General features: G+C 40.0%; 1 protein-coding gene across 9 annotated transcripts in view; it reads right to left on the bottom strand.

Moving 5' to 3' along the window:
- Positions 1-830: 830 nt before the first annotated feature.
- CDC14B (cell division cycle 14B) overlaps positions 831-19,907 on the bottom strand; it is a 114,613-nt gene continuing 95,536 nt past the window's right edge. For 2 of the 9 annotated variants that reach the window (XM_049894896.1, XM_049894902.1), the window contains exons 13-14: positions 15,698-15,842; positions 831-4,563 (exon numbers count right to left, since the gene is read on the bottom strand). In XM_049894896.1, the coding sequence (XP_049750853.1) occupies positions 15,728-15,842 (115 nt within the window). In that variant the 3' untranslated portion in view covers positions 831-4,563; positions 15,698-15,727. The other 7 variants (XM_049894895.1, XM_049894899.1, XM_049894892.1 and 4 more) reach the window with 7 other exon arrangements.

Consider the following 19,907-nt stretch of genomic DNA (forward strand, 5'->3'; position numbering starts at 1 on the left):
GAGTAGTCGTGAAGTGTTTAGGATCCTGTCCCGTAACAGAGACCATCAAGAGGGAAGGGTAGTAAGTAGTACCAAGGACGGCATCCTGGACAGGGGAGGATTAACCAGTAAACAAGGTATAAAAAAAAACAAGGTATGCACGAGCTTAATTGTGTTTACTAGTCTGTAGTGTGGGGCCCTGATGGCACAGCGGTTAAGAGCTCAGGCTGCTAATCAAAAGATCAGCAGTTTAAATCCACCAGTCATTCCCTGGAAATCCTACAGGGCAGTTCTACCCTGTCCTGTAGGGTCACTATGAGTCAGAATCGACTCGACAGCAACAAGTAATCTGAAGGTTTCACATGAGATGTGGTGAAATTGTGCAGCTACAGATTAAGTAAGCACAAGTAAGCCTGTGCATACCTGGCTCACTGGGTAATCTGTCCCTGAATTACAAATTAGAAAGGACTCCAGGATTAGGAAGCAGGAGCAGAGTGCACTAGGACTGGGCCTGCCTCCTACACGTAGCACTTTCATCTCGACCTTGGCAGTAACCTAAAGGGGCTAGATTCTAAGACCTGCAAGGCGCAAAGGGCCTGATCTTGTGTTTTTATCCTTCGTGGTCTCCAGAAAGACAGCCCTCTGCATCGTCTGAGCTGGGGGTGGTGTGTGTGTAGCCTGACTTCACAGCAGGAACTCCCTCACTGTCTGACCATCTTACCCTGGAGAAGGGTTTCTTCCCACTTTATATTTGAACCGCAGCCTGCCGTGACTCAGAATGTGAATACCATGACTCAGTAAGCAAATACAATAAGCCATGTTTGGTTAATACTTTTAATTACATGATTGTAATTATACAATTTCCACTCTCCAATATTTTGTATAAAACAAGTTACAATACACAATATTTTCAAATGTGACAATATATGTATGAAATTACATAGATATGCGAAGTTTACAGGCCATTATGAAGCTTTATCTTAAAAATACCTTCAGGAAAATAAACATTCATTCAACCAGTTCTCTCAGCTTTAAAAAATATGATTAGAAATATACATTTTAATAAAAAAAATCAAAACAATGATTGATCAAATACTGATTAATCAGTTACATTTTAAAACTTTTAATAATCTGTACATGAGTGCAGGTTAGATAAAAGTCTGTAAATAATTAATATAAAACTGCAGTCCAATAATCAGGTGGACATGACTGCTGACAGTTAATTCTACCGTGTAATTGGATTAAGGAGGTAATTTCTTACACAGTAGAGGTGACCTGTCCAGTCTTTTAAACACATCTGTGCTATTTCCTCTCAGCAACATGGAGAATACTCAGGTTTGGGACAGATGGAAGAGCAACAGCTGGCCTTGCCAGGGCAGTTTCATTGGGAACTAACTACTAAAGAAATCAAACATGTCCTTAGAGTTGTTTTTGACGAGCTCTGCTTTCCAAAATGGAATAATTTTTTAAAAAACAAGGTATGAAATGCAGCAGTTGAGCTGCTTTTAGAACAAACCTCCAGCGGGTTTGTTGCTCATCTGTCCTGACCAGTGGTTTGAGCATGGGAAAGGCTCCAGGCGCTCTTGGCAACCACCGCCCAAAGCCCGCTCGCTGGCCCACCAGGCACGCTGTACCCGATCCTGCTCCATGTGCAAACACATTTGCCTCACGAGAACACATGGAACTCCTCAAACTTGTCTGGGCCCAAGAGAAGAGTTAGAAATCACCCCTGTGAAGGGAGCAGGTGGGCAGGGAAGGAAGGCAGTGGCTGGGTGACAGGCGAAAGGGACCAAGTTTTAGAAGTGAAAATTTCTGGAGCCTAGAAGAGCAGTGAGCAGCTTGGAAGCAGCTACATTTGACAAGTAACGTTACTTGTTTTCAGGAAAAAAAACCCTCTTCACTGAGGGGTCATGGAGGTTTCTCAGGTCCCCTCAGCACTGCAAAATAGAAGTGGTCCTGGGTGCACACAGGTTTGCTGATACCCTTCCTTTCTACTCTCCCTGACTTTTGACTATTTCAGTCCTCAGAAAGCTTCAAGGGCACCAAAAATACTCATTTCTAATTTTAATTCCATTGGAAACTGTCTTGATGTACTTTCCAAGCTATTTCAGGCTCTTAAAAGAATCTCTTCATCTGACATGCGGCCTTCCCATTCCATAGCAACAAGGTCTTCCACAACAAGGACTCAAAGCTAGACTCTCAGAAGAATCTGGGTGTGTTGGGGTTTCAGCTGGAAAGGAGGATGGAAGAGCCCACTCTCACTCACAGCAGGAAGAACTTTCCGTCAGTCAGACCCACAGGCTTTCTGGACCCCAGGCACGATCCCAACAAGCTCCACACCATGACATGCGATTCATCCGAAGCACTGCCCCAAATCACATTTGTGCCAAGAAACCCTTCGTTACCAACCACTCATTTCCTACGACTCATTTCAGTGAGCCTGTTAGATACAAAGATTTTTAGAAAGAGCCGCAGTGATCACAGTTGTAGTTGGAAACTTAAACAGCCAACTCAATAAAGGGAATTTACTGAATAAAAAATACTGTGGTTAATACCGAAGCCCAGAATTTTCACTCTTGGCCAAGACATCAAGTGGCTTTATTCACTGTGAGGGACATGGTATCCATCGTGGGCCAAGGCTGGCAGCACACTGACTTGTTCTGAAGTAATGCACAGCCAAACCAAGAAAGGTTCAAATGGAAGTTTGATTTTCACAACAACCTGGGTTATTTATGGCTGAGATGACCTTTAGAAGTGTAAGGGAAAGAGTTGCCCTGAGAATTTAAATGCTTTATGCATGGGCACAGTTTGAATACTAAGTATTATCTCCCACCACAACACAGCAAATAGGATGTTCCTCTTCCCACTCAAATCTTATTGAAAAGCTGTCTTCCCACAGGCAAGTTGGTCTTTGTGACTATTCATTTCCAGGGAGAGAAAACTACTGGTCATCTGTAATCTAGTCCCCAGTGTTTAAAAGCTGGCCTGTTCCCACCCTCATACTGCCTGATGGAAAAAGAACTGCTTGTTTGGCTAAGACAATGGCATCTTCCGTCTCCCCTCAATGCCGGCCAATTTCACAATTTTGTCTACTACAAAAGAGCACACCCAGAACTGGAGCCATTGCTTTTCAATGTCTTTTTAGCCTGTTCATTCCAACAACTCTTAATAGTTTTGCTTAAAAGCTTATATTGCAAAGGTGTTTGCCATCCACTGCTTTTCAATATTGCACCCTTCCATTCTCTGAACTTGGACAGGCAAAACTTGGTTAACGATACCGAAAACCATTCACTTCTTGTTATGGAGGTAACCAAAGTGGCTGAAAAACAGTCTTTTCTTTTGGACCCCAATTTTTGTTGATAGCAAATAAATCCTGTTTTTGTGAATGCTTTGTGGAATCACAGACTCTGCTATGTTTCAGTAGGGCTGAGGGGGGAAGGCACTCTGTAAAGTTACTGGTTGTATTCCCTAACCAAAGGCAACAGTGAGTTCTCCTATCTACAAACAACTGAAACCCAGATGCAGATAACTGTCCCTGAAAGCAAAGGATGTGTGACGGCCTTAGGCTGATCACATGAAAACAACCCCCAGTGCTACAGAAAAAGGCCCTACTAAAGCCATAAAGCTTGAGAAACAAGCCACCATTATTTAGGGACCTTGAAACAGCAACCGTGTGTATGTACATTCTTTTCCATGCATGGAAGGAAAGGTGATTTTAGTTTGCGTGGCTGGGCAACAAAACCGTGGGCGGACTTGGCCGTCTTCGGTCACCCAGTGATACACAGAGGAGTAAGCCGATGCAGCAACCTTCCGATTCTGAAGCCATGTCCTCCTCCCGAGTCTTCTAAGGCTACCATTAACATTCTGTTGCAAATTTCCCCTTATCAAAGTGCCACTTTGTATCACAACATGTAACAGTGTTTAAATGTGGTTTTCACAGACTCTTCTTAATAAAGCACTCTTTGGTGGAAGACAAGCAGCTTGGGTACTTCACAGAGATAACATTAAAACAGTATTACAAACACTAAAGTGAACATGATGAAACCAAATTGTATCAAATTACAGAAAGTACCATTTCAATAATGCCTGTTGTATATAAATTTTGACACAGGGACACAGGATAAACAGAAAATAAATATGTAAGAAAACCTCCATCAGATCCTCAATTCTTCTGAAGGCCAGCAGCTAAAATGATTGCCATCACAAGGGACACACATGCACCACACAGACTAGGCAGCTCTCTTGCTAGCAGAGGGCTTTGACATGTACACCTGAGACTAAATTTACGACAGCTTTTTTTGTTGTTAAACTTGAGGCGTTTCTACAAAAGGAGAGTTGGGCCCTTCTTCAAGTCATTCGCTTGCACCCAATCTCGTTTGGCTATTTAAAACTCCAGTGGACATTTTTCTTCACTGAATAAACTTCTTAGGTGGAAAGCAACTAAGGCTTTTTTGAAAATTTGTTTTGTTTTCAAATAAATTGTGCTAAGTCCTGTTGTAGTTTTCTGTTCCTAGAGTCTTCCTTCAGTTCTGGTCACAGGTTTTTACTTAACGCAAGACTGTTTTAGTCCTTGAAATGGAGGGACTACGGGGAAAAAAAAAAGGATGTTTACCAGGAAGGTTTTAAGTGTCCCATATGTAGTTATCAAAGACAAGGAAGGCAACATGATAATAATATTACATGCTAAAATGCAATCATAACACTTTGTATAACTTTTTAATGACAAATACTTTGGAAAAGACAGTACAATTATCAACCATAAAGGAAAGACAAACAGGAGAGGAAGGCAGAGCAGAAAAAGGTTCAGTTCTGCAAAAAAAATAAACAAATAAAATTAAAAATAAACAAAACTTCAAAAAAAGAAGGGAGGGCAAAAGCAGCAGAGCAATGAAAGTACCATAATGCCACTAAGGGCATTTGTTGCAAAGCATTCCTTTTCCTTCTCGCCCTCTGAGGAACCAGGCTGTGGGAAAAGTGGAAAGAATGAGAAGATAAAGAAGTGTTACTTGATTATTTCAAAAGTCAGAATTTGGTCACAGAAAAAGTTCTGGCACCTCAAGCAGTTTCCAGTTTAGCTGAGTGCAGAAGGCCCCCCTTGGCTGCTTCCACCTTCCCTGGCCTGCACCGCACCACCTGTGAAGGGCCCCTGCAGACGTCTCACCCAAGGACACAGGCAGGACACACCACGCAAAGGTAACCAACGGCCTTTTTCTGCTCAGAAATAAATGACCTTGATTCTCACCCCTCTTTTCTTTCCCCAGTTTACTACCTTACCTTTCAACTAAATAGCAACTTTCAGAGAAAAACTACAGCAAAAGAAGAGTCACAAAAACCAGTTCCAATGTGGAGGCGACCCTCCCTTAGATAATGACGTTGTATCGGAGCAGGTTCATTTGAGTTGATCGTTTAGTTTTTGGAGACACCAGTAAAGTACTGGGTATAAGGATCCAGGTTAACTGGTGGAGCCAAAGGAGGAAATATCTGGAATTTCAAGGGAGACTAACATTTTAAAAGATCACAGATAACCAGTATTTAAAAAGGATATTTTAAAAAATGACACCATGGGACTCCTACACTAAAAAAAAAAATCCTACACTAAGCCCATCTGAAAATAGCAATAACAAAAAACTAGAGCCCAGGGGTAACAGAACAGACATCGAAACCCAAAGGATAAGAAGCAGTGACAGGTCCGATGATGGCAAAAGTCACAAAGGAGAGGACATAAAAAGTCAGAGAAGCCCTACACATAGTGGCTAATCACAAGTGAAGGGCTCATAAGACTCATGGTTTAGAGGCTAAGGAAAGAGCTGGAGCGTTTATCTTCCCCGGCGCAGTGGTTAAGGGCTCAGCTGCTAACCAAAAGGCTGGTAGTTTGAATCCACCAGCCACTCCTTGGAAACCCTATGGGGCAGCTCTACTCTGACCTATAGGGTAGCTATGAGTCAGAATCAACTCAATGGCAACAGGTTTGGTTTGGGGTTACCACAGGAATAATCAGGCACAAAATACCTCAAACCAATGACCAATAGGATGGTTTGGCAGGCGCAGCAGACAGTGATGATTCCTAACGTTGCAATCTGAAATTAAAAGTTACTGGTACATGACAGTTCTCTTAGAAAACTAATGGGAGTTATAATTTTAAAAGAATGCCTCAAGAAAAGGCCTAAGCTAATAGAAACTGCTACCAAGTAGAAGAGCTATCTAAAGACATGAACTGAATTGGGTATCATTAAATGGGGTAAATGCAGGTTCACAATTGGAGGCATTATGAAGTTTTCAAAATTTGTTCTGAGAGAAACCTTCAGAAAGTTAACGTGAGAACACTGAAAAACAGCACAATTCTCTTTAGTCAATTATTCACTGGTTTTATTGGCTCTTAAAAATGTTAAGATCGATTTATAGCTCTAAATGGAAGTGGGAGAGTGTAAAAACCCATTAATCTACCTCCTCTGACTTGAGAAACAGAATGCGGAAGGTGGCCCACAGACCCCCACTGGCACTACGGGTCACTTAACGTGGTGATTCAAGCCCGAAAAGCCCACACGTCCGCTGGGCCTGAAGTGTCACAAGTGGCTCAGGAGTACACGTGGCTTCCATCCGTCCACATGCTTATAATGAGGGATTAATCATTTGTCATGAGAAACAGGGTGGTATGTCTTCACAACAACAAATACTTAAGAGAACATTCATAGTTTTTTTTGTCCCACAAAAAACTGTTCTTTTAACATGTTCATGAAGAAACTCTTCAAAGTTGTAGAGCCTCTGTGTAAACTGTCAAAAATCAAAAGACAGCCAATTCAGTGCAATCTGAATTTAGGTGAGAGTCTTCATCCTGGAAGCCTCTAAGAATAGAATAGAACAGAATGGGATAAACAAGTGAAGGGGGCAGTTCCTACGTAAAGAGCATGGATGGAGATGATGTGTCAACAACATCAACCTGCAAAAGAGAAGGCCTCATGAATAAGAACACCACAGGGCAGATCTGCTACCCCGGGGCCTTGAAAGTTGTTACGGAAATACATTGAAAGGGTATAATACTTTTTGTACTGCTTTTCAAAGAAAAGATCACAATTCAAGACTTTAGAATTACTTTAACAACTTTAGCTCTTATACTATTTTGCCCTGAATGAGACAGTGCACAAATGTGTTAATTCCCTCATCACCCTCCAACCAAAAATGGCTAATATTCAGTAGGATAAAAGTTTCCGGCCAGTGCCTGGCTGCCTCCTATTCCCATTATTTCCTAGAAGCAGGTGGCAGGAAACAACATAGCTTACTTTCTCTTGCTTTGTGAGCTGTAGGTGGATCACAGTTACGGTGATGTGAACATTAGCCAGAGCCCGGAAAGAGGCAAAGGCAATCCTATGGGAAGGGGTGAGGAGGCCTGGTTCTCAGCACCAGAAAACTCAACTTCTCTCATGGTTGTATTTCTCTGCCTCTCCAAATCTCCTCTGAAAGCTCATTTTGGAATTTAAAGGAAGTCTTTTTGATTTTCAGCACTACCCCAAATTCCTGGAAACTGCCTTGGGCCATTTCAACACTTGTCAAGAGTGTTCAGTCAGTCTGCAGTCACTTTAGGCCTCTCAAAGCACCCTGTCCAGGGACCTCAGGTAGATGCTCGCTGCAAACAGGAACCACCTCTCCTGAAAAGCACAAGTGTAGATCACTAGAGTGACATGAAAAAGCAACAAGACCTAGATAGAAAAGCTGATGCATGGCCAACCCTCAAAGGAATGTGGGATGACTTGGCAATCTCGATCCTGGTTCCTGGATTCTATTCCTCTGTAACCTAAAAAGCACAATCTAAAAAAGCGAAAAGCAGAATTAAATGTGCAAGACACACTAGACTGCAATGGGAGCCCGACCAATTATACCTAAAAAGAATATGTCCATTCAAAGCATGTCTAAATTAACTATCACCAAGAGATGGCCTTTTATTTGAGTTTTTAATAGTTTAATTCACCTAAAAGTGTCAAAATTAAAATACTCCCATTCTCCCCCATGTGCTGTAGTTGGAAAATAAGAAAATGATTTTTTAAAAAAAATTCCAAACTGTCTACCATCCAGAGATATGTGCCGTTAATACTGTGATGTATTTTTCCTTTGTCTTATTTCTATACATGTTCCTATACTATGAGTCGGAATCGACTCGACGACACTGGGTGTGGGTATATAGAGTATGTTTTGTGTGTGGCTCTTTTCTCTCGTTCCTTCATGAGCATTTATCTAGTCATTAAATTTCTTTTAAAAACACGATTCCCAATTTATTGGTGTAATGTAATGACTTTTGGCCTGTCTCCTATTCCACGCTATTATATAAATGACACCCCGATATTACATTACATTGTACCTAAATCTTTGTCTTTTTGTCAGTACTTTTCTAATATTTTTCTCAGGTGGAATCAGACAGTAAAAAGAATATGACTGTTCAATACATTTCTAATGAAAATTTTAAATCCTAAAATCATGAGTCAGTGTTCAATCTCAAATATTTGTGGTACTGGGGCATTGTCACATTCTCAAGTGAGTATAAATATGTAGTAAAATTGTACAAAAGCTGCAAAGAGGAAAAATGACAGGACTAAACAACCAATTCCTCAAAAAACACAAAAGACTCAGCAACATCAAGTTTGTCAATGAGTCTCTCAGGACTCAAACTGTGTGGCCTACTCGTGGGACTGTACTAGAAACGCAGCCAACACTGAAGATAATGTACTGTGGACCCAAAGTCTCCAAGATATGTGGGCAGGGAGGTTAAAAGGGAAGAAGGAAAATTTGTGGAGGACATTTAAAATTTCTGATTCTAATTTTCTTCAAGTCTCTTGTAGTCACTATTATAATAGATACTTTTTACCATGACACAGGACTCTACAAGTTGACAAAACCAGGCAAAGGCACACAAAATATAGAAAGGTTACCCACCTTTCACTCTCGAGATAACAGTAAGTGGATTATCCACTCTTACCTCAAAAGAGATCTATGTTTAGAATACTTGAGAAATGAAATGACTGCCTTTGGTTCATGATAAATGTCTAAGGACAAGAGTGACTAACTGGGTCACATACCATGTCTGTTTTCTTGTCGAAGAAAAATTCTTGAAGGAAGTGAAGGATGCTGGCCTAAAAGAACTAGCACTCTTGTGTGTGGACTATGGAAAGAAGAATTCCAAAATTCACTGGGCTTATCATATTTCCACTGTCATACTTATTTGTGGCAAATTTTCTAACAATTTTGCTATATCTGATATAAAGATAGCAGGATTTCCTCTAAATCCTGACAGAGAGCTTTGGAAATTTTTAATTTAAGAACATGTAGTATGACACTCTCAACTTTCTCACGCTTCCAGATTTGAGAATTACCTCTGGAAAAAAAATAAAATAAAACACAGAGTACAGGTCCAGATTTTTTAGCTGATGAACAAGTAAAACACATTTGATTAATTCCCCATCACAGGAGCTCTATTTCCTCCTATCTTCATTCCATCTCCAGAAGGAGGGTTCAAAAGATTCGGAGGGAAAACCAATGCTTGGAACTTTTCAGAAGAGCAGAATTCTTTTCTCACCTTTTAAAACTGCTTTTTCTTGAAGCAGATCTGGTGGTTCTTTTAGTAATGCCTGCACTGCCAGAAATGTTAGGTTCAGATGTTTTACAGCTCTGAACACTCGACTGAAGAATTACTCTGGAAATAGTTGGAAAAAAATAAGATTATATTCACTGAAACAGTTTTCAAATACTTGACAGAGGAAGGCACGTTTGCACTTCAGTGCAAATTATTTTTATTGAGAATTTATAGGAATTTCCTTAAACACATCTGAAAAAAAAAAAAATCTGAAACATTTTTACATCAAGGCCTTTTGGAATGAAGTATCTCATTTCCCTACGAAGATTACACAAAGATAGCCACAGTACGTTGCTTTTGGAAAATAAATGACCTGGCATTTTAAGGAATTCCCGCACCATAGAAATCAACCAGTAAAACAAATCTTTGTGCCCAGAAGTAAAACTAGATTCTCAGATTTCGAGTCATGAAAACAAGAAATCGTTGAAAAACATGAAATTATAAAAAAATGTGAATATAAAGTTACTAAATATCTACACAAGATAATGTTCACTCTTTGGTGATGAAAGTATGGGTTATAAACACTAAATCAATAACTGTAACATTTCAAAATATGTTCAAACAAAATTTGAGCTTTTCCTGGATGTTACATCAATAACTTACTAAATCTCCAAGTACCATTAAAATGAAAGTGAAACCATTTAAATTCTGTGAAAGTTGCCTTAATTAAACTAAAAATATTTTAAAGAACTGATGTCTGCAGGAGCCCAGGAAGCAAATTCATAAACCAGAAAAGACATTCTCAGATAAAGTTCACTAAGAATAGTTCATAAGTAGGTTTTTTTTAATTAAATCATCATAGGAAAAACAATAGAAAGTATCAAATGACTTTATATGCAATTATTCTCTGCTAGAGAAAGTCACTGAAAAACTGAAATGAATACACCCACATTTATATATATTCAACTTCTATTTATGTGAAACAGAAAAACATTGACTTAAAAATTTTCCTCCTTGAACCCGAAGGAGCAGGAGAGGAGTGGGATGCAGACCTCAAGTTCTCATAAAAAGACCAGACTTATGGTCTGACTGAGACTAGACGGACCCCAGAGGTCATGGTCTCCAGACCTGTTAGCCCAAAGCCAACTCTTCAGACAAGGATCAGACTGGACTATGGGATAGAAAATGATATTGGTGAAGAGAGAGATTCTTAGATCAAGTAGACACATGAGACTATGTCGGCAGCTCCTCTCTGGAGGGGAGATAGGAGGGCAGAGGGGGTCAGAAGCTGGCTGAATGGACACGGAATACAGGGTGGAGGGAAGGAGTGTGCTGTCTCATTAGAGGGAGAGCAACTAGGAGTATACAGCAAGGCATATATAAATTTTTATATGAGAGACAGACTTGATTTGTAAACTTTCACTTAAAGCACAATTAAAAAAAAAAAAAGCTTCCTCCTCTCAGATCTAACCACAAAGCTGGGACAGCCAATAACTTACAAAAGCCTGGTTCGCAAGAATAAAAAGAAGCCATAACAATTAACTAGCACTCCTACCTCCCATGCCTTACATAAAAAAAAAAATTTTTTTTTTTTTACATACTACCATGTTAATAATCTAAACCAGGTCCTGCAAATGTAGTACAGATTACTATTACAATCTTAGTGTTACCAAATCACAGCATTTTCAACTTTTGGTAAAACACTAATGTCTCATCACTAAAAAAAAGAAATGGGTTTTGCTACACCAGGAACATAAGCCTGGAGCTTGTTTATGCTGGTAGTTTTAAAGTGTTTGGGGACAAAGAGGAGGAGGAGGGCTAAGGGGGTAAGGAGTGTGTGAATGAGGGGCTGCTACCCCAGCTATTTTGCTTTATTCACGTAAAAGAAAACCAAACCAGCTGCTGTTGAGTCAATTCCAATTCATGGTGACCCCCATGTGTGTCAGAGTAGAACTGTGCTCCACAGGGTTTTCAACGGCTGATTTTCTTTTTTTTTTAAATTTTTTGCCAACTTTTTTTTTTTTTGAGGCACCACTGAGTGGACTCAAAACACCAACCTTTCAGTTAGCAGCTGAGAGCCTTAATTAACCCCTTTGTGTCATCCAAGGACTCCTTATCCATGCATGGTTTTGTTTTTAAAAGGCGGAGGGGAGTAAGGGCTAGGAGCTTTCCCTGATCTAAACTTTAATTTAAAAAAAATATTCTGAAGGAGGGGAAGAAAGCCCTGATCCTGGCAGAGCCTCGGCAGAGCTCAGCAGAAAAATCACATAATTTAATCTGTAGCTTTTCCAAACAGGAGGGAAGTACCCAGAAGGGAGATTTGTTCCCAACTAAGTGGAGATGCAAAACACGTTCTTGGACCAAATACCATGAAATAATCCATCAAATTTATGAAAGCCTTATGAAACCAGCCTGTAGTCTCACTGAGATAGACGATCTCAGAATAAATTAGCCCCTGCTTGAATCAGGATTTCTCTTTAAGCTTTATCATCCCAGTGTTGAATGTTCCAAACAAGGCAGAAAAAGTCTATGCAGACATTGTAGGATCGAAGGCACCAAATGACCTGGTCTGTAAATTCCTCCCCTGAAAACAAAGATTTATTAAAAAATCTTTCTGATTATATAAAGCAAGGGGGGAATATTTAGTGGTCTCTTAAGAATCTGAATCTAGGATTTTGCAAAAAGAGTAACGAAACAACAACAAAATCAATCAAACTGCTTTTGTGAAGCCCAGCCTGCTGCTACCGCCACCACTCTCCAGAAACCCACTCACTCCCAAAGCTCATGGTTTTTCTCTCCATTCTTACAAATGGAGAAACTGAGGCTCCTGTTGGCTTTTACTGAAATATTGCACCTATTTTTCAAAAAATCTGAGGCTACTTGTGGCTAAAGTATAGACAACTCTGTTGTTGTTAGGTGCTGCTGCACTGACTTTCGACTCCTAACCATCCCGTGTGACGGAGCAGAGCTGCCCCACAGGGTTTTCCTAGGCTGTGGCAGATTGCCAGCTCTTTCTCCCGTGGAGTCGCTGGGTGGGTTTGAACTGCCAACCTTTCAGTTAGCAGTTGAACTCTTAACCTCTGTGCCACCATGCTGTAAAATCATTAATGTGAAAAAATAAAGAGCCAATATTGCCTGCTTAGGAAATTTGAGTCCTAATTTCTCAAATTAAACATTATTGAAATATTTAAACACTATTCAAAACAACAAGAAATTACTGCTAAACCAAAGTTGAGGCTGATAGGAAACTTCTTTTAAAAATAATATTTCTCTATAAATTTTATATAAAAAATTAAGGTGAAATACTATAGTAATAATACTGATAGCAAGTAATTAACGTGGAACTTTGAAACTAAGAAAACCGTAGAAATTTAGAGTGAATTAATTATACCAGTTAGGATTCCAGTCATCAGTTATTTATTTGTATTAACAAAGGAGTAGTTACTACGACTGTAGGCTGTGCCATCAAATAAATGGGCGGGGAAGTAACCACACTTAGATATTCCATGATACCCTACAAGCAGCAACTGATGAGGTAGGATAATCTGGCAAATATTTCACACTGTCATGAAGTGTATACTATGCTACAATGGCATCCAGGTACCAACTACCTCTCCCCTTCCAAAGCCACCCAACCACACAGCTTTTCCAGAGTGATACTCAGCAATACGTCATTAAGTGTTTTCTCCTGTCTATCCTTCCCTGAGAAAATCCTCAGAGAAAATCCTTATTTTTTTTGCCTCTTTTGCAGTTCACTTTCTTCTCCGCAGTATCTTTTGAGCCTCAGGTCTTGGACACTGACATCTGAAATATGAGACAAACTGCAAAGCAAAAAACTAAAAGGCCAAGTCTCTTGCTTGCTATAAAGGCTACAAAATGCTTTGAGCATCAATGCCCAGTTTCTAAGAAAAGATCCCAGTGGTGCAACTATGCACCATTTAATACTGGTTGTCCCCCACTGATACAAAAAGGGCTTTCAAAATGATGGACCAAGGGCTCTGCAACCTCCAGAGGCCCCTCCCACTATCTACTGAGTCCGACAGAGCAATTTGAAGTATTCTGATCTAACTGTCCAGGCATGCCAGATAACGGGTGCTTTTCAATAGTAAGAGCCTATCAGGCAATGCTAGGTCATTTGCCAACAGAGGTGAGTGACATCGGTGCATGAGAGTAATCATTTTGCAAAATAAAGTCTTTTTGAAAGAGAGTAATGGGGGAGTGGGTAGAAAAAAACTACAAGGATTATATTTATTTATACCACTCTTACAGTAGAAACCTTTTTGCTTCCCCATATCCCAAATTAATCAGGCAAGTGAAGTTGGATACTCGGCTCTGGGTTTTGAAATGCAATGGCAAACATCACTCACAACAACAAACAAGGTTACAGCTTACACAGAATATTAAAGAGAAAAGAGCCTGACAGAGATCATTTTTAAACTTATCCTGGGAAAAGTAATACAACTGCGAAGTGCCTGAGTGTTACCAGGATCTACTCCACCCATACTGAACTCTGTACCATCTGTCTTTACCTCTTGGAATAAACCCACTGCCGTTGAGTCAATTCCGACTCATAGCGACTCTATAGGACAGAGCAGAGCTGCCCCAGGGGGTTTCCCCACAGGTTGTAATCTTTATGGAAGCAGACTGCCACATCTTTCTCCTGCAAAGCAGCTGGTGCCTTTGAACTACTGACCTTTTCGTTACCAGCCAAGCGCTTTAACCATTGCACTGCACCACCAGCGCTCCTTCCCACCTCTTGGAATAGCTGGGAGAAAAATAAGTCTATGCAGTGCATGATGCTCTCAAGTCAGAATATGTGGAAATCTAAGCTCACCAAGAGAAGCCAAGGAAAAAATACCTAAAAGGATAATCGATATCAGAAACACAGCATATCTGCATATACGTTAGTAAGCTTGCATTAATAAGATGTCAAAAAAAAAAGACCATGTTAAGCCAGTTTTCCTTAATTTTGAAGAGTGGAGTCTGCTTGATTTTTAAGTCTTTTCTAGCCATTTGAACACACTAAATGAAACCACAGGGTTGGTTACAATGGAATTTGACTTTGGAGGAAATCCTAGAAGGAACTTTTATGTTCTTTTATAATTTCCAAGTCCAAGCTGGGACAAGTGAAGAAATTCTTGAACTATGAGCTAGGAGAAGAAGTTTCAGAGAAAAAGTAATTAGGCCTAGAATAAGAGGCCATTGCTAAAACCTAGGTTTCATAGGATATACACTCCTTTCTGTGCTCTGGGTCTTTACTAGGATGGTCCACAGGTAAGCTGCTAGCTACCTTCTTGTGCCAAAGTCTCTTCAGTGCTGAGGTATTCATTTGAAGGATGAAGATCTCAAGAGAATATAAATTCTGCCTACATTAACCTACTAAGGGCAGTTTGGTTATTTTTGGGAAAGGGGAAGAGAGGGAGGGGGTAAGGAGCACAGTGACTGTCCCACGCAAACAAGCACACACGGGCAGGGCCAGTCTTCTCTGCCTTCCTGTTTTCCTTTATCACCAAGTTTTGAAAACTGTACTTACTATACTCTCTAAAGGGGAAGAAATCAAATGAGGTAGAGGAGAAAACTCTGTACACTAAAGAGAACAGATGTATTAGGGAAGCAGTTGCCTGCTGAGAGCTGTGCATGATGGGGGAACCAGAGGCTAAACACAAGATGAAATATTCATGGGGCCTCATGTTACAGAAAAAAATGGAATCATTACTAAAGGCAGAAAGTCAGTGGGAAAATTATTTTTGCTAGACTGGGGAGGACATACCCAAGATGCAGAAAAGTAAAAGGGAATTGTATAGCCAACTGACTGAAAGAAAACCACCCAAATTATCCCAAATGAAATATTTTTAACAGAGAAATTTCAGTGTCTTCCTTTACAAATTACTATTTCAAAATATCTATCTGTAAAAGCAAGTACAACTTAAAAAAAAAAAAAAAGTGTGTTGTTTTTAACATCCATTCTATGGAAGGAACACTAAGCCCTCCCTCCCGTCCCACCGCCATTCTACTCATTGAAAAGATTCAGAAAAAGAACCTTTGAAAAAGACAAAACAACAAGGCTAGGGGAGCTGATAAGGAGAAAAACATGCATCATGAGAAACACACTGGACACCAGATGTGAACAATAGTAGAGAAATGGAATGGGACACTTACACAGCAGCTATTTGTCAAAGGTCCTGAGGGCTACTGTGTTCTGAAACCATCGAGACAGAATAGCAGGATGGGAAGAATGTAGTCACAAACAATCCACCAGATGACAACACTACACAGTGCAGAGGTCAGCACAGCTAGGGAACATCTGGAAAGGGATGAGGGGAAAGAACAGATGTTCAGATTGGGAAGCCAAAATAATAATAATAATAATAAAGTAATAAATAAATAAAATAAGCCACATGTGAATGTTAGACACCTTAAAGACTCAGAACAGCAACTGGGATGCAAAGGGGTGGGAATCGAGGACCGAGTTTTGCTATTTTATGTTGGAAGAAAAAAATGTGGTCTTCAGTTTGAACTGGTCTGACCTTCAGTAAGTAAAGGTCAGACCCAAACTCTAGCTGAACAACTGCTTGTGTTAACTCTATGATACTGAAATAAAAGTCACAGTTACATAATTGATATCCTTCAAAAAGCTCAAGTTGTGCACACATAGAAAACTAAACCAAGCCACAAAGAAAAAGCAAAAAAACAAAACTCTGGATTGATGATTTAACACCATCACAGGAGGCAATTATAAATAAACACAGTGGTTGGCTTTCAGCTTAATGTTTCTTAACCCACTGAGTTCTAGCAGTGAGGAAGGAAGAATCCTCATATTCGGAAGTCTGGCAACTCCTTCCGGTTGCTACACTTCCCAACAGCCACTAGGCCATATCCGTGACAAAAACACAAAATGCTCTACTGAGCAAAGTATTGGGCCAATCAAGTTGGAAATGCCTAAGTGGCGTACTGTGCATTTTTATCATTGTCCTTGTCATTGTCATCATTGAGAGCTTGGGGCAGACACCCTACATGGTGGAAAGGGATTATGCTAAAGGATTGACTTGAAATTCAAACCTAACCCCACCCCACATTTTATTTATATTCTCCTTTTATTATTATTATTTTTTAATTCTCCCACCAAAAACAAATCTACTAATTTGTATTAAGATTACAGGGACTGAATATTATTTTTTAAATGGAATTAATGGCCCGAAAACTAGGAACACTGTAGAACTCTCTATCCATCTCATCCTTCATTTGCAGTAACTCATTTAACAGTTATCTTAACAGCAGAATGGTCGGAATGCCCAGATGCGTAAGTTACACAGATTTTTGTTTGCAAGCTCATGGCACGAGAATTATTTTCCAATGCTGAAACACACACGCATCTCTCCGGAATATCTGATGGATTTTCGAGGCTGATTACATCCCTATTTTCACTTTATTCCCAATTAGGATGTAACTCTACTCTTCAGGTATCATTTAACTCTACCAAACCTAGCAAAAATCATCGATATGCAGAAAGACAGGCAGCACAGCTGAAGTAATAACATCTACCAAAACAATTCGAGCCCAGACGAGACACCTGCCATCGCCTCCCGAAGATGAGTGTCACCCTCCTGGTGCTATGTGATTTACTGCCTTCATGGCAGTCAGGACCACACAGGATCTCTGAGAAAGCAACTACTATACAATCTCCCCAACAGTGAGTGCTTATAAAAGAGAAACGAATAACTAGAATGATAGTTTTTACACAATTGTTTTCTCTTAGAATTACCAGTACTTATATATTTCTTGGAAACCCTGGTGGCGTAGTGGTTAAGTGCCATGGCTGCTAACCAAAGGGGTGGCAGTTCGAATCCGCCAGGTGCTCCTTGGAAGCTCTATGGGGCAGTTCTGCTCTGTCCTGTAGGGTCGCTATGAGTCGGAATCGACTCGACGGCCCGGGGTTTGGTGTTTGGGTTGATATATTTCTTACTAATTTTTCTTCTTGCAAGTATTTTTATATGGTTATCTACCAAGAGAGAAGCAAAAATAACTTGCCTATAGCGACAGATGAATCAAAACTGGGAGGCAGGAATTGAATTTAGATTTCTCAACCCAGGCTGCTACTGAACACTCTGGGTGGGGGGGGGGGGGGGGCACTCTTATTTTAAAATAACAACAAAGACTTGGTGGGTAAAGGAAGCCTCCAACTGACCTCTCTTCTGGGGCCAAAAGAGTTACAAATAAGAGATGGCTATAATAGCAAAGGAGGGAATAAGCAAAATGCTGTAAGGAGAAGGAAGGGGAATTTGCTGTGAGGGTTTTAAATCTGAAACTCCCCTCCCTCCCCCAGAGTCCTTCCACATAAAGGAGTTCAGGAAAACTTTAGCATTTTGTTTTTTTTTTCTTTAAAAATGGCCTGTGAGTGTTAATTGGGCCCCTGCCTATGTGCAATTGGTACTTATGTGCAAAGGTCTATGTATATGGGGGTGGGGAGGAGGACAGGAACAGATATTTTTAGGACTATTGTTTTTAGGATTACAATTACAATTTACAATAAAAGGGGATCCTGAACTGCTTTTTTTTTTTTTTTTTTTTACCATTTTACTTGGTTTTAACTTACATCAAGAGAGCTGCAGAGCACAGACCGGTATTTTGTTCCTTTTATGGGTAAGGTGGGGTGTAACTAGATAATTGAACAAGTCACAGCACAGACCAAGGTGGGCCTGAGAAGCACTAGTACTCAAACAAAGAGCAGTAATTAAAAAGACCTGGCTTTCATGAGACCATTACTGACCGCATTTAACTTTTATCTCAGGGATCCTCACATATCTAGGTGAATGGAATAGCATCTAAGTGTCACCTGCTTCCGACAACGTTTGAATTTTTAATTGCCATTCGTTGTTTTCTTTTACATTACTATAAACCTATGTGTCTTCAAAAAGTCTTAACTTTTCTGGAGAAAAGCATGAAGTTGAACTCCTTAGAATCATATCCACAAAAGTAGCAGACTCAGAGAGCGATTAACAAGAACTTTTTACTAAGCAGAATTCCCACCCCCTGACCTGGCTTCTGGACAGCAGGCAACGAATTATTGAGAAATAAACTGATGATACAGATTCTTAAAAACAAAAACAAAACACCTGGACACACCTAAAAACAGCCCACAAAAGCAAGCATCAATTTTCTAGGGTGCTGCAATTCCAGGTGTGGTCCCTGAACCAGCAGCATTCAAGCAATACTTGAAGCTTCTTAAAAATGCACATTCTAGGACACTCTCCAGGGCCACTGAATCCTAATCTGCATTTTAACAAGCTCCCCTGGCAACTCAAATGCACCCTGAATTGTGGGAAGAGTACTCTAGAGTACTACCTACATCCTCCATTGAAGTCTCAAATTCTTTTTAGAATGATTATCTGGAGGCCCTATGATGCTTCTGATCAAAAAGAACCATTAAGACTTTAAAAACAAAAGGGAACCTGGAGTGAAATAAATGAAATTATGCAGAATGCGCCATTCTTCAAGCATTCTCACTGACTGAAGCATCACTAAGCTGCACAGAGAACGTCTCATAAATGCGAGTAATCACTATTGATGCCTTACATTTGTATGGCCCTTTATATTGGGAAACTTGCATTCTCTTGGGGTCTTTTAAGACCTTCCCAGGGCAATCACCCATGACAGGTGACGTGTGCCTTATGTGGAATTCTACTTTAGAACTTGAGATCACGAGCAGATTCCAGGGAAGAAACGTTCTTAATGAAAAAGAAGGTCGATTCTCCTCTGCCGTGAACGTTTATTATGCTACTAGATCCTCACCGTATTAAAAGGTGTTTACTGAATAAAATGACTTTCCATCTCCATTACCAAAAAAAAAAAAAAGAAAGAAAGAAATCTGGTGCCTGACAATGAAAAAGGAGGTTCCTAGGAAGGAGTCCGATGGCACGTGCAGGAGCAGCTACTAGAGAACAGCCTAAAAAGTACAATGGTCCATGTTTTCTTGTTTTTCTAACAATCCTTGATGCTCCATAAGGCTGAATCCAAACTAATGTACATAAGTACACAAGCCAAGTTCAGGTGGACATACACACACTCAGTAACTACAAAATTTCCTATTCCTGTGCTCAACCTCCTTGTATAATTTGAAAATAATTCCCCATACTAAAATATAATACAAAAATACAGTGTTTAGTCCAGTTCATTATTCTTCAAAATAATATTACCCACTAAGCCACCAAGTCACAACTGACTAAATTCTATCATATCAAAATAAATGATCTGAATTATGGTAGTGAATTTAAAGAAATTTAAATTTTGATAACTATGGACAAACCTGTTATTCTGGGGTTCATGTTTGCTGTCATTCTCTGGACAGTGACACATAGAGGTGATCCATGGA

The sequence above is a fragment of the Elephas maximus genome, chromosome 9, assembly GCF_024166365.1.
Source record: "Elephas maximus indicus isolate mEleMax1 chromosome 9, mEleMax1 primary haplotype, whole genome shotgun sequence".
In the NCBI taxonomy this organism is placed as follows: Eukaryota; Metazoa; Chordata; class Mammalia; order Proboscidea; family Elephantidae; genus Elephas; species Elephas maximus.